Source organism: Staurois parvus, unplaced genomic scaffold (assembly GCF_062004578.1).
Source record: "Staurois parvus isolate SC_StPar_1 unplaced genomic scaffold, SC_StPar_1.0 ptg000017l, whole genome shotgun sequence".
Classification (NCBI taxonomy): domain Eukaryota; kingdom Metazoa; phylum Chordata; class Amphibia; order Anura; family Ranidae; genus Staurois; species Staurois parvus.
The window spans coordinates 22,861,116-22,876,783 of NW_028317813.1; the positions used below are offsets into that span (position 1 = coordinate 22,861,116).

The 15,668-nt window shown below is 40.8% G+C and overlaps 1 protein-coding gene across 3 annotated transcripts in view; it reads left to right on the forward strand.

Moving 5' to 3' along the window:
• KIF5A (kinesin family member 5A) overlaps nucleotides 1–15,668 on the forward strand; it is a 209,377-nt gene that overhangs the window by 137,189 nt on the left and 56,520 nt on the right. For all 3 annotated transcript variants that reach the window (XM_089681366.1, XM_089681375.1, XM_089681383.1), the window contains exons 10-16: nucleotides 2,012–2,160; nucleotides 3,463–3,611; nucleotides 7,791–7,966; nucleotides 8,046–8,114; nucleotides 11,430–11,636; nucleotides 12,214–12,360; nucleotides 14,897–15,085. In XM_089681366.1, coding sequence (XP_089537492.1) covers nucleotides 2,012–2,160; nucleotides 3,463–3,611; nucleotides 7,791–7,966; nucleotides 8,046–8,114; nucleotides 11,430–11,636; nucleotides 12,214–12,360; nucleotides 14,897–15,085 — 1,086 coding nt within the window. The remainder of the gene's footprint in view (nucleotides 1–2,011; nucleotides 2,161–3,462; nucleotides 3,612–7,790; nucleotides 7,967–8,045; nucleotides 8,115–11,429; nucleotides 11,637–12,213; nucleotides 12,361–14,896; nucleotides 15,086–15,668) is intronic.

Below are 15,668 nucleotides of genomic sequence, written 5' to 3' on the forward strand. Positions count from 1 at the left end.
GCCACTGGATTCTAGTGCAGCATAGATGTGTTCTTTGGAGTGCAGAATCACACTTCTCTGTCTGGCAATCTGATGGACAGGTCTGGGTTTGGCAGTTGAATGACACTTGCCTGACTGCATTGTGCCAAGTGTAAAGTTTGGTTGAGGGGGGATTATAATGTGGGGTTGTTTTTCAGGGGTTGGGCTTGGCCCCTTGCTTTGTGGGAACAGTTTGGGGATGTCCCCTTCCTGTTCCAACATGACTTCTCACCAGTGTACAAAGCAAGGTTCAAAAAGACATGGATGAGCAAGTTTGGGGTGGAGGAACTTGATTGGCATGCACAGGGTCCTGACCTCAACCCGATAGCACACCTTTGGGATGTATTAGAGCAGAGACTGTGAGCCAGGCCTTCTCGTCCAACATCAGTGCCTGACCTCACAAATGCGCTTCTGGAAGAATGCTCGAACATTCCCATAGACACCCCTAAACCTTGTTGACAGCCTTCCCAGAAGAGTTAAAGCTTTTATAGCTGCAAAGAGTAGGCCAACTCCATATTGAACCCTACGGACTAAAACTGGGATGCCATTAAAGTTCATGTGCGTGTAAAGGTAGGAGTCCCAATACTTTTGGCAATATAGTGTACATTCATCAGAAGGTGTGGATGCAGGGAAAGGTTCCTACAATAAAGGAGCCTAAATCTGAAGCTTATCTATTACATGTCTATGTAGGGTATAATATGTAGAAATTTAAGTTGAGAATATATTCTTGTTGGTTTTCATCCCATTATTCTATAGTGAAAGAGGGAAGATCCAGCTGCCCGAGTTAAAATACTCGTGTAAGTCTGGGGAAGTCTGAAATTGATAATCATAGGTTTAGGAATTAAAAGAGTTTGAGGGGTCTGTCCATGATCAGAAAGGTTTCTGATGTTAACTGGTGTGCGGAACCTACCTTTCTGAGCTAAAGAAATGCCTCCTCGTCCCGTACCTGTATATTTACCCAAATTGAATGACTGCATGCCACACATATAAGCTTTCCACATATTCACAGTTTATCCCTTTAGAAATCTGCTGAGCATCTCCTGTGTTTGGAGATGGACCCATAAAAGTTTGTAGGGATCAACTGTGCAGGCATTTCCAAAAGACAGAAGATTTTAGCCCATTAAGATTCCTGCAGACCATGGGCATCCAATTCTGGTAAATATACACCAAGTAGGTATTCTTTAAATACAGTTAATGTTACAGTTTCTTACAGTTATGTAAATCTGTCATGAGAGAAATGTGAATACTGCCATTGCTAATGTGTCCTTCTGAAAATGCTATTTGCAAAGTTATCTTGTTGAACCTCTTGCTGCAATATTTTGATTTGTTGACCCACAATAATACAGATAAAGAGTTTTCTGATATTTTCTTGATCTGCATACCTGTTTGTGGGCATTGACTGAGAAGGTGAGCAAGCAGCCAGAAATCTAGCATTTTCAGGAGATCAACATTTGCAATCCCTGTATTTCTATCATGACTTCACATGAAGCATTTACTTTAATGCTTCTGAGTTAGAAGTGTGTAGAACCTGTTATAAAATTATTGCTATAAAAAATTAATGAATTTATATGGAGTGGCATCTGCAGTAGTTTTTGATTTTATGTAAGTAATAATGTAATTAGGTATAATTTGCTTGTTAAATGGTTTGTCAACCTAGAGTACTAGTACAAATATGACCAGGAGTGGAGATAATTCATATTCTCATATAATCATCTCTACACTAATATACAACCTGACAAACTGCATGAGAAATCTTGGTTTTCCTGTAGTGCAGTAAACTTTCAAACTGGACAACTGTGTTAAAGAGGTTTGCCTTAGGCTGTCCCCCAGTAAAATGCCTGATACATGTGCATAGCACATTGTACTTAGGTGACAATATGTGAGGAAAAGGAAGGGTGTGAAAATTCCTATCAACATCTACTACATGTTGAAAGCTGTACAATGTCATATCAACATCACATTTAAAGCATTGACTTTTTTTAATGTGTTTTAGAAAGGATATGTTCCCTACAGAGATAGTAAGATGACCCGAATCCTCCAGGACTCCTTGGGCGGAAATTGCAGGACAACTATGTTTATCTGCTGTTCTCCATCCAGCTACAATGATGCAGAAACCAAGTCAACACTTATGTTTGGTCAAAGGTAACAGAATGCCAAGTTAACTGTGTTGTTCAATAGCAAGGCTGTTTGTCTGACTACATTCATTAAAGCCAAATAGCAGATAGTGATGCTATGGTTTTGATTGAGGGGTGAAGAGTAGAAACCTTTGTTTTTTTCTTGCTGTCTGTGACACCATTGAGAAGAGTTCAAGTTGAACTATAGGGAAAACTTTTTTCATTTTGGATAACATAAGGGAGGGTTATAACCCTTGTCAGGTTTTTTTGCCATCTGTGTCCAATTGGGGATATTTACTTTCACTTTCTGGCCTATATCTAAAATAAAAAGTGACAGGAAATCCCTGCGAGTTAAGGGAATTCAATGAGGCAGCAGAACTATTGTCCCCATTGGAAGATTCTTTTATACTGTTCTGGGGACAACCCAAAATTTAGGATTTTCTGTTACTTTCAAGTGATTCTAAAGGTTATTTTTTTTTCTTTAAACTAACAAACATGTCATACTTACGAGATTACGTACATAGAATGCATGAAAGTAAAAAACCTTCACCCTTTGCAACCACTTTCACTTTTTACGATAATGATAAACAGGAGAGGTTGAATCTCAGGGGCACAGACAGCAATAAAAACCTGACAGGTGTTCTAATCCCTTTCCACTCTGTCCAAAAACTGTTGCCTTCAATTATACTTACTTCATAGCCTCACCTTCTTTTCTTTTGCAATCAGATAAAGACAGTGAAAAACATATCATAGTTACAATATGACCAGTTTTTATCCACTGCCATTATTAATTCTGAAACATTTGAGGTTTTCAAAGGACAAATCATTAACTGTTTAGGAGAAGCTTACACCTGCTCTGTTATCTACATCCATATTAGCTGTATAATTTTCAGGTTGCAAGGGAGTATTGTAGCCAAAAATAACAGCTAATGCTTACTAGTGCAAGCAAAATTAGGCACAAAATGTCACCCAAATTTTCCAACTTTTTTAATATAGTCCTTATATTTTACCTACTGTATGTTTTCAGTGACACAGGAGAAAAATATGCTAGGAGCTGCAAATTACCAACCTGGTCAGTGTATTTATTCCTCTGTCAGTGGTGTCCTGAACTCATTTCGCTGTGATCTTTCTTACTCTAGATACCCTTTTAATGATTGCCTGTACCTATAGAGGTGTATTATGGTGGTCTACTGCCTTAGCTAAAGCTGAGCTAGTAATCATTGTTTGGTTGTGGTATTTTGTCTCTTCAATCTAAGCCTTCTGATATCATTCTGTTCTTCTAGTTGAATAATATTTTAATACAGAATGTTTATTATAACACTCTCTATAGAGCCAAGACCATCAAGAATACTGCATCAGTCAACCTGGAGCTGACAGCAGAGCAGTGGAAGAAGAAGTATGAGAAGGAGAAGGAAAAGAACAAGACCATGAAAGAGACCATTCAACGGCTGGAGACTGAACTCAGTCGCTGGAGGAATGGTAAGGAATAGCCCCCTTTAAAAAAAAAAAAAAATATATATATATATATATATTATTAACATGTTGCAGGGAAAGAACAAATTACACTTTGTTGGGAAAGTACAAAATACACGCTCTTAATGCAGCTTGATTGAAGGGGGGGGGGGGGGGGGTGAACATTTGTAAGCTATTATAGCTATTTCCAGAAACAAGAGGGTATGCAGGGTCTAGGTGTGTTAATGAAGTGAATTATTAGTGAGCATAAGTATGTTTTCCATGGCATGGTATTGTGATGGAGTAGGAAAAAAGATGGGTCCTGAGGTATATGGTAGTCTCTAAACCTTTGGATGATTGTTGTGACCCCATCCAGAGGTCTCAGTGTTTGGGGTAGAAGAAGTAGATATTTGTTCTGAATTATTAGTGAGCATAGATATGTTTTCCGTGGTATGGTATTGTGATGGAGTAGGAATAAAGATGGCCCATGAGGTAGTATGTAAACCTTTGGATGATTTACCCCATTCAGAGGTCTCAATGTTTGGGGTAGTAGAAATAGTGATGCAAGGAGGAGAGGAGGAAGTGATGTAGTTGTAAAGTTCTCCAAAACCCCAATGGTGCAAAGGTAGGGTAATTTATTTCTGATATCATAGGTCATGAAGGGTATATGTTAAAATGTAGTTAATTGTCTTTCTGGCATTCGTCATGTTTTGAAAGACCTGAATTGTCAGGCCTAAGAAAAAATTCTGGTTGCCTATAACAAGATAGAGTGGCAATGGTGAGGGCAAGATATTTTATAGGGAGGAATGTTTAGGGAATACAGTACATACTGTATAAACTGATTCCCATAGTTGGGTGATCATGCATGTCTTTAGGTAGGTCTTCAGCACAGCATGGAAAATTTTGAAGTGGGATAACATTTATTGCTCATTCTACACTATATTGCCAAAAGTATTGGGACACCTGCCTTTACACTCACATGAACTTTAATGGTCCCAGTCCATAGGGCCCAGTATGGAGTTGGCCCACCCTTTGCAGCCATAACAGCTTCAACTCTTCTGGGAAGACTGAACACAAGGTTTAGGAGTGTGTCTGTGGTAATGTTTGACCATTCTTCCAGAAGCGCATTTGTGAGGTCAGGCACTGATGTTGGACGAGAAGGCCTGGCTCGCAGTCTACGCTCTAATTCATCCCAAAGGTGTTCTATTGGGATGGGGTCAGGACTCTGTGCAGGCCAGTCAAGTTCCTCCACCCCAAACTTGCTCATCCATGTCTTTATGGACAGTGCTTTGTGCACTGCTGCGCAGTCATGTTGGAACAGGAACATCCCCAAATTGTTCCCACAAAGTTCGGAGCATGAAATTATCCAAAATTAAATAATTCCCTTCACTGGAACTAAGGGGCCAAGCCCAACCCCTGAAAAACAACCCCACACTACAATCCCCCCTCCACCAAACTTTACACTTGTCAAACTGCAGTCAGGCAAGTACCATTCTCCTGGCAACCGCCAAACCCAGACACATTTATCGGATTGCTAGACAGAGAAGCATGATTCGTCACTCCAGAGAACATGTCTCCACCGCTCTAGCATCCAGTGCTGGCGTGCTTTACACCACTGCATCTGACTTCTTGCATTGCACTTGGTGATGTAAGACTTGGATGCAGCTGCTCGGGCATGGAAACCCATTCCATGAAGCTCTCTATGCACTGTTGTTGTGCTAATCTGAAGGCCACACAAAGTTTGGAGGTTTTTAGCTGTTGACTCTGCAGACAGTTGGCGACTTCTGCGCACTGTGCGCTTCAGAATTCGCTGACCCCGCTCTGTCATTTTACGTGGTCTACCACTTCATGGTTGAGTTGCTGTTGTTCCCAGTTGCTTCCGCTTTGTTATAATACCACTAACAGTTGACCGTGTAATATTTAGCAGCACGGAAATGTCACGGATGGACTTATTGCACAGGTGGCAACCTATCACAGTACCACCCTTGAATTCACTAAGCTCCTGAGAGTGACCCATTCTTTCAAAAATGTTTGTAGAAGCATTTTGCATGCCTAGGTTCTTGCCTTTATACACCTGTGGCCATGGAGGTGATTGGAACACCTGAATCCAATGATTTAGAGGGGGTGTCCCAGTACTTTTGGCAATATATTGTATGTCTACCCACTGCTAAATGTGTTTGTGTTTGCACTAGACTACAATTTCACTGAAGTGGATCAATGCATGGTATAGACCGATGTATAGGAGACCAAGACTTCCTTCAGATGTGGGCATGTGGAGATAGCATGGCAAAGTCTGGCCAGTTTGTGTGCCCATAAAAATTTCAGAAACATAGTTTCAGTAATACAGAAGGTAGGGTTTGCAGAAGGTAAAACATTTTGAGCACATTTATCTTTAGGATACTGCATCTACCAAACCATGAGACAGTACCTTGAGTCCATTTGTTATTTTGTAATTGTTTCAATAGTGGGAGAAATTTAGAGGATAGAGTTTGGTTGGTTTGTTGCTTTAGTAGCCCATTAAAAGGGTACATTTTTCACCAGGTGACTGATCCCTCTTACTGGGATATTGACATTCAGGGCTTCTGATGTTGGAAAGTTCATTTAATTTTTTTTTTGAGTACTGTAATGTCTAAGTTCATTTAGCAGGTTAGATAGAGATATTGTTGGGCTAGTGACAAAAACAGGTCATCTGTGTATGCAACTGTCTTGTAGTCTGTATGTCCAAGTGTTATGCCCTCAAAGTCTTGGTTCACCCACATATTACAAAAAAGATGTTTAAGGACTAGGATGAATATCACCGAGATAATTGGTAGCCCATGTGGGTGCCACTACATGTGAAAAAGAGCCTAATAAAATACTGTAGGCCTTAACTCTGACAGTTGGATTATAGGGTCAGAATGTGAGCCAACATAGAGCTACCTAGGTCAAAATGTCTGAGCACCTCCTCCTTAAAGTCACAGTCAGCATGGTCTATTTCTTTTTCTGCGTCTGTGGAAAGTAGCTTGAGTGTTTGAACCTTTGAATATCCTGAGTGGATACTGTTTAGGAAATTTGTGGTATTTTCTCAGGACTCCCTGGATTCCGCAAAGCCTGCTTGTTCAATGTGTAAGGAATTTCTAGCATATTTCCAGTCCAGATGCCATGATTAAAAGTCTAGACGATAAGTCCACATTTAATAAAGAAATAGGTGTATAGCTGAGGAACAGGTTTAGGGTCTTTGTCCTCTTTTCGTATTACCAAAATATGGATGTGTAGTAATCAGAATGTACTGGGGTCTCGGGATTATGGAGTTGTTAGCTGCTAGAAATTTTTTTAGATAGTTGGCTCTGGAGGGTAAGCCCATCTGGACTAGGGCTTTCCCTGTTTTAGAGCATGTAATTTCCCATGCTTGGTCTTGAGTTGTACATGGTGTTTCTAACATATTTTCTCTTCTTGGGTTAGGGGGTGTTTATGCCACAATTTCAGTGTTCTGGATGTGTTTTAGTGTACGCATTTATACACATTTTTAATGCATTTTAAATGTGTTCCAGTTTTTTCTTCTTTGTTTTTGTTTTGATACTTGACAAATCTTTATTTTAATCAAGACTATGTATATTCCAGTGTGCTCTGGTGTGTTTATACATGTTTTGATGCATCCCAGACAAAAAAAATGCAGCAGGTTCTACTTTTGTTTGACCTGACTGCATTGGCTTGAACTAGGGCCATTGGAGTACCCGGCAAACACTGTGCATGCATTCTGGAAATGCTTGGGAAAGCATCTGGTGTGAACCAGCCCTAAAGTATTATAGCTGGTTCACACTAGATGCAGTCCAGTGCATTTTTTTCAGCATCAAAAATGCATGCACAATATTTTTCATGTATTCCAATTGCCCTAGTTCACACCAGTGCAGTCAGTTCCAGTCTCCAGTGAAGAAAAAAAGTAGTACATGCTGCATTTTTTCTGCACAGAACCAGGAACAAGGAACACAGCAAAACATATCAAAAACGCACCAGAACGGGGGGTGGTGTGAACTGTAAGCAAAAACACATCTGAGAATCATCTGGGGTATGTTTTTGTGGTGTGAACTGGCCCTTTCTGGAGGAGGCAAAGTAGATTCGGATGTGTTAGGAATAGTCATCTTAGCATATCACTGATTACTAGCTGTTATATACACTTTCTAAACCCAGAACAAAAATATTTTATAAAACAATATCTTTTTCCTTTAGGAGAGAATGTGCCTGAAACGGAGCAACTGAGTGACAACGAACAGATTATTCCGGAAACTTGTGATGAGACCCCAGTTAATGATAATAACTCTTCCATTGTGATCCGAATCTCAGAGGAGGAGAGAAGGAAGTATGAGGAGGAGATCCGTAAAATGTACAAACAGATGGATGACAAGGTAGGTAGTTTTGAAGATGAGAAAATCCTCCTCTTTGACAATAATACATGTAAATGAATTTCTACTTATTATTTTGAAGGATGATGAGATCAACCAGCAGAGTCAATTAGCAGAAAAGTTGAAGCAGCAGATGTTGGATCAAGAAGAGGTAATATTTTCTATTCACAATGTGGTAAGACTAAGAGCTGTTTTATTCAACTATATTTATGAAAAAAAATGCTGCCTGCAGGTATTTAAAACCAACTCACATATTTAGCTCATAGTTCTCAGTCTCAGGAAACAACTCAGCCCATATGTTGGTATTGAGGTGTCTGTACTGTGCTTTTCATATAGCTTCCTCAATAGGAAACAGAGCAGCTTTTGCTTGTAGGCAATACAAGAAGTGTAATTCAAAAAATTAGACCTAGCAAGAAAAAGCCACATCTGTCCATTTCTATTGTTTCGTGTAAATCTGCATAGGATTCAGACCTTTTTCAATGAATGAAGTTGACAACAGAGTTGCATACCATGGTTGTCAGTAGTAAAAGCAAGTTAAAAGGATTAGGAGATTTAAAACATGGCACTATAAATTGTTGAATTTAGTGAGATCTGTGGTACTACTTCAGATTCTACAAATACATTAGGAAACATTTTGATATGGCTAATTACATATGATATAGAGAGGTGAGAGGTTTGCTGAAGAATAACATACTTAGAAAACATTTGTTCTATTCTGTAGTCAAGTCATGCTGATATTTTAAGTAACAGTTGATGGGTTTTACAGCCTGCAAATAGGCAGGTTGGTTGTCATCTAACTGTTAGGTGTCTATAGAACCATTTTGCCACTTAAAGTTATTCTGCCATGTCTAGAGAAATGTATAAACTAACGTTATTGATCAGGTGTGGGAACTTTGAGGTGCCTACTAGTACCAGCACTGGTCTTTATATCAGTTCCCTTGTGCCTGGGAAGTATCTTAGGCCCAAGACACAGGCTGTACACAGGACCTTGACTTCTTTTCAGATCAGTCATGTACTTCTTTTGCTAATCTTCAGCCCCTGTTATTCAGCCAGTGGTGTCACTAGGGTTGGTGTCACCTGGTGCGGTAAAACATGGTGTCACCATTATTTTTTTCCCATATAACACTGCTCTCTTTCTAGTCTGCCACAGTGCTCTGTCCTGCTGCTGCAGAGTGACAGTAGGACAGAGCAGTAGACACTGAGCAGGCTAGTGCATCGGGCTCTCTCCTATACAGCCTGCCACAGTGCCCTGCAGGGTGCTGAGCAGGCTAATTTCAGGCTGACAGCACACGGTCACAGTGCGCACCCCAAACCGGCCCTTGCAAATGATGCAGTCTGTGCCGGAGTGCCGAACCGTGTGCTTTCATGGATGAGAGTGACACCATCGTGGTCAGATATCACTTCCTACTTGATGGTGCCACCCACAGGGCTGCTGTTAAAAATCGTGGGGCCACATACAGCCTACCTGACAGAGCTCCCCTCAATCCTGCCCTGGATCCCACCCTTGACCCCGCCTTGAAACAAAATGCATTGCCTGCGCAGTGATGCATATGTGTCATGTGGGCATGAAAGCCCCACTTTTTGCTGCCACACATATGGGTTTCTGGGGCATAAAGGGATTAAAGGGGAGTAGTTGGGGGGTGGTAAAAACGCTGCTCAGCTACTTATTTTTACTGCCTTCCCCCCCAAACACAGATGTAAAGTAGCATTTCACTGTGCTTATGATAATCAGAATTTTGGTAATCACACAGCATAGCAGGTGCTGTATGGATCTGCCAGTGTCACATGGAAACATAACAACCATAAGTTAATAAAGTCAGCACCCAACAGCCATATGACACTGGAAAAGCCATACAGCACCTGCTGTGCTATTACCAAAATTCTGATTATCATAAGCACAGCAAGGATTCTGATGAAACAGATGTTAGTGTCTCTCTCAGTGCAACCACACCACCCACCGCCGGTGGAATAGACTTGCTGCTCCCGGTCAGCCGCTTCACATCCGTCTTGGCATCTGACTGAGGGAGCAGAGCATGTTTATGGAGATCACTCCACCATGAAAGGTGGTGGGCAGCCTACAAGGTACACCCGGCAAGATAAAAAAGTCCCTCCTCTGTTCTCACCTCCTGGGCCCCTCTGTCTACCTAATGGGGCCCAGGAAAATGTATATACTCCCCCCTAGGAAAATAGGAATGGAGTGTAATTTAGTAAGGACTACTGTTTGCATTGGCAGAACTTAGCTATAGGGGCTGGTTGTACTGCTTATCAGCGGCCCTGGTCACCCCTCTGTCGGCAGTCCACACCCCTCACACACCCATAGTAACACCACTGCATTCAGTTACCAAATCGCAGACCCTTTGTATCCAGTAGAGGCTCTGGTATGTAATAACTGAATTATAGAGCGCAGGACCAGGGGAGGACTGACCATTCGAGCACTCGGGCACTGCCCGAGGGCCCGGGGTCAGTAGGGGGCCCCATGAGATGCCCATGATACATTTTATTGGCTTTTTCATAGGCTTTTTTGGGTGTGGGCGAGGACACAGGGGCCCCATGATCCCCTATTTCCCGGGGGCCCCATGAGTTGTCAGTCCGCCCCTGGGCAGGACATAGTGTTAGGAAATGTTCCGCTTAAAGCCCAACTGTTTGCCCCCCCATGCCTTTCCCCCCGGAGGCCCCCATTGTCCCATTGGTTGTTTTTTTTTATATACCAACTTATTTCTGAAGTCTTCAGAGAAGTTACGTGATGCTTATGTGATTCTTTCAATATTCTTCTGTCTATGAAAGGTACGTTGGTGATGCCACCTCAAGGGGCACAGCCATGATGCTCTGAAATCACAGTATCTCCTCAGTATTTACTGACCCTGGGCACTATTCAGCCAGAACTAAATACATCTTGTGGCTTAAAAGAAATACTGTGGAGATGGGCTTTACTGCTAATTTTGAGGAAAGTCAAGGCCCTGTATACAGTGTTTGCAAGCACTATAGTGTATCTGTACCTTACCAGAAATGTTTGTTTAAATTCTTTGTTTTATATATAGCTATATCATATATAAAGAGAGCTTTATCATTATTTTTCCCACATGAAAGTCACTGTGATGCTACAGCATCATGCTTTTAACTAGGTTTCAGTTTGGCAAGCTAGATGGTTTTCTATATTTAAAATACATGGTGGGTTACTGGTAATCTTTACTGTGATCATAATCCCTATCCACTCCCTGAATTGTTCATTTTTGAAGTTGAAACTTGTACATATTGCTTACTGAGAGATACTCAGAACTGAATAAATGTAAACAGGGCATAGCAAAGGCTAGTATATGTAAAAAATGGCTGCCAAAGGGCCTGCTTAGAGGTCTTCCATAATTCATTTTTTTTTCTAAGTTGTGTACCTTCATACTACCCAGCTGCTAGCATAGTAAGGATGTTTGGACAAATGACTTAAATCTGACACTATCTTCTGTGCAAACAGCTATTAGTATCCACTCGGGGTGATAATGACAAGGTGCAGATGGAACTGAGCCGCTTGCAGTCAGAAAATGATTGCGCCAAAGAAGAAGTGAAGGAGGTTCTGCAGGCCCTGGAAGAACTTGCAGTGAACTATGATCAGAAGTCTCAGGAAGTTGAAGAGAAAACCATACAAAACAAAATCCTCACTGATGAGCTGTCTCAAAAAGTTGTAAGTACACTATTGTAAGTTTTATTCTGGCCACAAGATGGTGTTAGTATGCTGACAATACGAATTTAGATATTATTCCCGTATGGACCTATTGCTAAATCCAGATGTGATCAGAAGACTTCATTTTAAAATAAAACACAAAGACATGCTTCTCTGACTACGTACCTCTGGGGAGATCACAATACATCTCATGCAACACCATGCTGACCACACAGATGATGAGTTTCACACAGAATAGAGGCCATGTGAGATTCGAGGGAAGAGCTACTGTCTTGCCTTCCATAGTGCTGTACTGTACATCTGCAAGGGACATAAAATACGTTCTATAGTTAGAGGAAAAAGCAAGTAAAATTTATGAGTATAATATTGTTTTTATCAGTCTCATAGGTTTAGGTTTCATTTGTTAAATATGACCCTAGAGAAGAGTTAAGTACCTACATTTGTACAATTTATTAGGCCCACTTTAAGCACTAATAGAACGACGCTTGATGCCATTATGTCACATGGTTTAATTATATGGTAGGTGTTTATTAGTATTTTTAAGTGATTACACAGGGTTTATTTTTCTCCATTTCAGGCCAGTCTTTTGTCTCTGGAAAACGATCTGCATCGCCTGCAGGAATTCAGCACTCATCAACGCAAGCGAATTGCTGAAGTTCTCAATGGCCTCATGAAAGACCTTAGTGAGTTCAGCGTCATTGTGGGCAATGGAGAATTTAAACTGGTAAGTTACTGTAACATATACAGCAATATGTGTCTCTGATTTCAAAGGACAGCACTTTGTCCTGAAGACTTGTCCCTGGTTCTTTTTATGCATGGTAGATTGAATTACCAACGGCAATAATATTTTTCACATTTTTTAAGATTTTATTTAGTGCAAACTTACATTTAAAATCCAAAAAAATATAGATACCAATTTCCTTTTTAATTATGCGGGTATACAGTATGTTAAAGCGGAAATGAAGTGTGAATATCAGAAAGCGTCAGACAGCTCTCCTTCACAGGATATAGTCTTTATGACTAAGCCCTGATGAGGGGGGCAAAACACATCAGGGGGACTGTGGCTTATGGACGGGCCGGGAGTGCGACTTTTATAGTGTACAATGAAACGATCACTGGGGCATGAGTGAACATGTCAGCTGGAATTCCTATCTCTGAGGACCAAAGAGATTGACTTTCTTCATGCTTTGAGTGGTGCTCCAAGTCTAACCATAGGTCACAAAAAATGGAAATAAACCTATTGCTTTAACTGTTTCCCAAAACAGTTCTATTCAAGGCATGTCGTGAAAGATAACTCTCGCAGATGCTTGTGCTTTCAACCAGATTGTCAAGCCATCAAATATTTGGTATAATAACTGGTTGTTGTACATTTCTGCCAGTACACCATGGATCATCAAGTCTCATCCAAAAGCTTTATTGTAGAGTGACCACATCACAATAGACAGAGAGCACCGTTTTGGAGCTGCTTGGGACCCCTACATCAGGCATACTTACAGTGGTGCAGAAATATAATACTGTACTTGTGGACCAAATGGGCTGGCCCTCTAGACATATCAAGTGTCTTTGATTGCCATTACTTCCCCGATTGCAGATGCATATGAGTTGGTTTACCGTTGTTTGCTATCATTGTATAATGTGCTTTTTGGTAGGCTTATGTTATCATACAATGTCAGAGGGTGGGGGGTGTCACACTTTTCTTGTATGTTGATTGGTGGATAGCACTTTAATTATTTCTGCGTCCCTGTATGCACTTATCACACTCTGCCTATAATGTGATCATTCTACAGTAAAGCTTTCGGACAAGACTTGATGATCCATGGCCTGCTGGCAAAAACATACATTGACTTGTAATGTCTCCAGTCTCCAGTTGTCTCTGGTTGTCGCTGCCGCACCATCACTTCTGAGCCTAAGCCATGAACATGTGCAATGAGAATATTAACATTATCTGGTATCATAATTGGTCACATGTGTAGCACCATAGCAAAGGCAGATCAAACACAGACTAAAATGGCAGCCAACTTGACTGTAAAGTACAGGAGGTTTAGTTCCGCTTTAAGACATTTTTCTGCATAACAGTTTTTATACTCTTCCTAAATCAAGGTGAACCAGCAAATGTGCTGCACTTACTTCCCCAAAAAGCTTGTTCAGACTTGTGTGGAGACCTGTAGTTTTCTGCCCTAGGAAGCCACAGGTCTCCTTGAGGTCACACAGAAAACTATTATTTTCTATGTGTCCCATTCACACTGGAACACAGCCTGGGTGAGGTGTGGTGCAGTGCATAAATATGCAATATATCCGCACAACACAGCCCACCTGTAGTTCCATTTCTCTCTGTATATCTATGCACCATAAATAGAAGTGAATGAAATTCACACTGGGATTTATTTACTAAAGCCGGAGAGTGCAAAATTAGGCTCACTTCTGCATAGAAACCAATAAGCTTCTAACCTCAGGGTGTTCAAATATGCTTTGGCGAAACAACCTGGAAGCTGATTGGTTTCTATGCAGAAGTGAGCCTGATCTTGCACTCTCCTGATTTAGTAAATAAGCCCCACTGTGACATTTCAAAAAAGTTGAAAAAAAAAATAAAAACAACACTCTTGCAAGTGCAAGGTATTGCTGCCCAGAACGAACACTTGCTACACAAAAAAAAGTGGCACTTTATTTTGCATGAAGGGCAAACAAGGCTTTTACATACAATAGACAGTAAAAACTGCAACTATAATTATAAACAATAGTTTTATCATACTGTGGCACAATACACAATATATATTGATGAAGAGGATATGGGCACATGCTCTCCCATACCCTAAAGTATTGATTGCCTAATGGAGTGATCAGGGATTGAAGGCAAGCTGACTATGTGCTGGCATTGGTGTGGCATTTCAGTTGAACATGTTGCTTTGCCCTGCATGGACAAAGCACAGGAACCACCAATGATTCTTCTTCCAAAATATCTTTCCATAAATGTGAAAGCTTGCATCTGGTGAACTTGTATAGTTGCGCCTACTGAGGGGAGAGAATTGGCAGGGATAATCTTCACGAGCTGATCAACTTTTACTTAGGTAGGCTTGACCAAGGAACAGTGTCATGGTTGTGGGAGAGGCCTACTAAGATGTGAATGTTTTCTGAACTTTCAGAGCTGGGTGAAAATCCTCTGAGGTCTGCAGGCATATTTAGGCTTATGGTATGGTTGGTTTGGACCTGTAAAATATATCCCTGGTGGTAAATTGACCCCTTGATATTAATTCTCCTTGTAGCCTGTGGAAATCAGCGGGGCCATAGAGGAAGAGTTTACTGTAGCTCGTCTATACATCAGTAAGATCAAATCTGAAGTGAAATCTGTGGTGAAACGGTGTCGCCAGCTAGAGAATCTTCAGGTTGAATGTCACCGCAAAATGGAAGTTACTGGACGGGAACTGTCCTCATGCCAACTGCTTATATCACAGGTACGACTGCCTCTCTTATAATTATATGGATTGTCAGTTTCCCTTTTTTTGAAGTTTAAGTGAACAGAGGATCCAGGAAGTAAAGTTTCCACAAGTTTCCCTTGCAAGAACAGTTGACTTATATGATGAAACCTTAAAAAAAACCATGAAATGTTCTCAGACTAAATTCACTGCAGACTGAAAGTGTGAATGAGGAAAATACCATATTATGGTCACCAGATGGTGCTGAGTATCATAAGAAATAAGTATGCTCATCAGCTCCATCTAGTGGTCAGTGTGGTGTTTTCCCCATTAACACATTCAATCTGCATATAACATAGTCAGAGACCCTACAGTTTTGTCTCAGAACCAATTTACATGCAGTTTCAATGGACGATCTGCAATGCAAATCTTTGTATATACACAATATAACTGGATACTAACATGTACAGGTAAAGTTGATCCAGAGAATATCCGATTGCCTCTCGGGGGATCAAGAAGGAATTTTTACCATGCAGGAGCAAATTGCATCATGCTTTGCTGGGTTTTTTTGCCTTTCTCTGGTTCAATCATGGGTATAGGAATATAACTTTTTTTTTTGTTG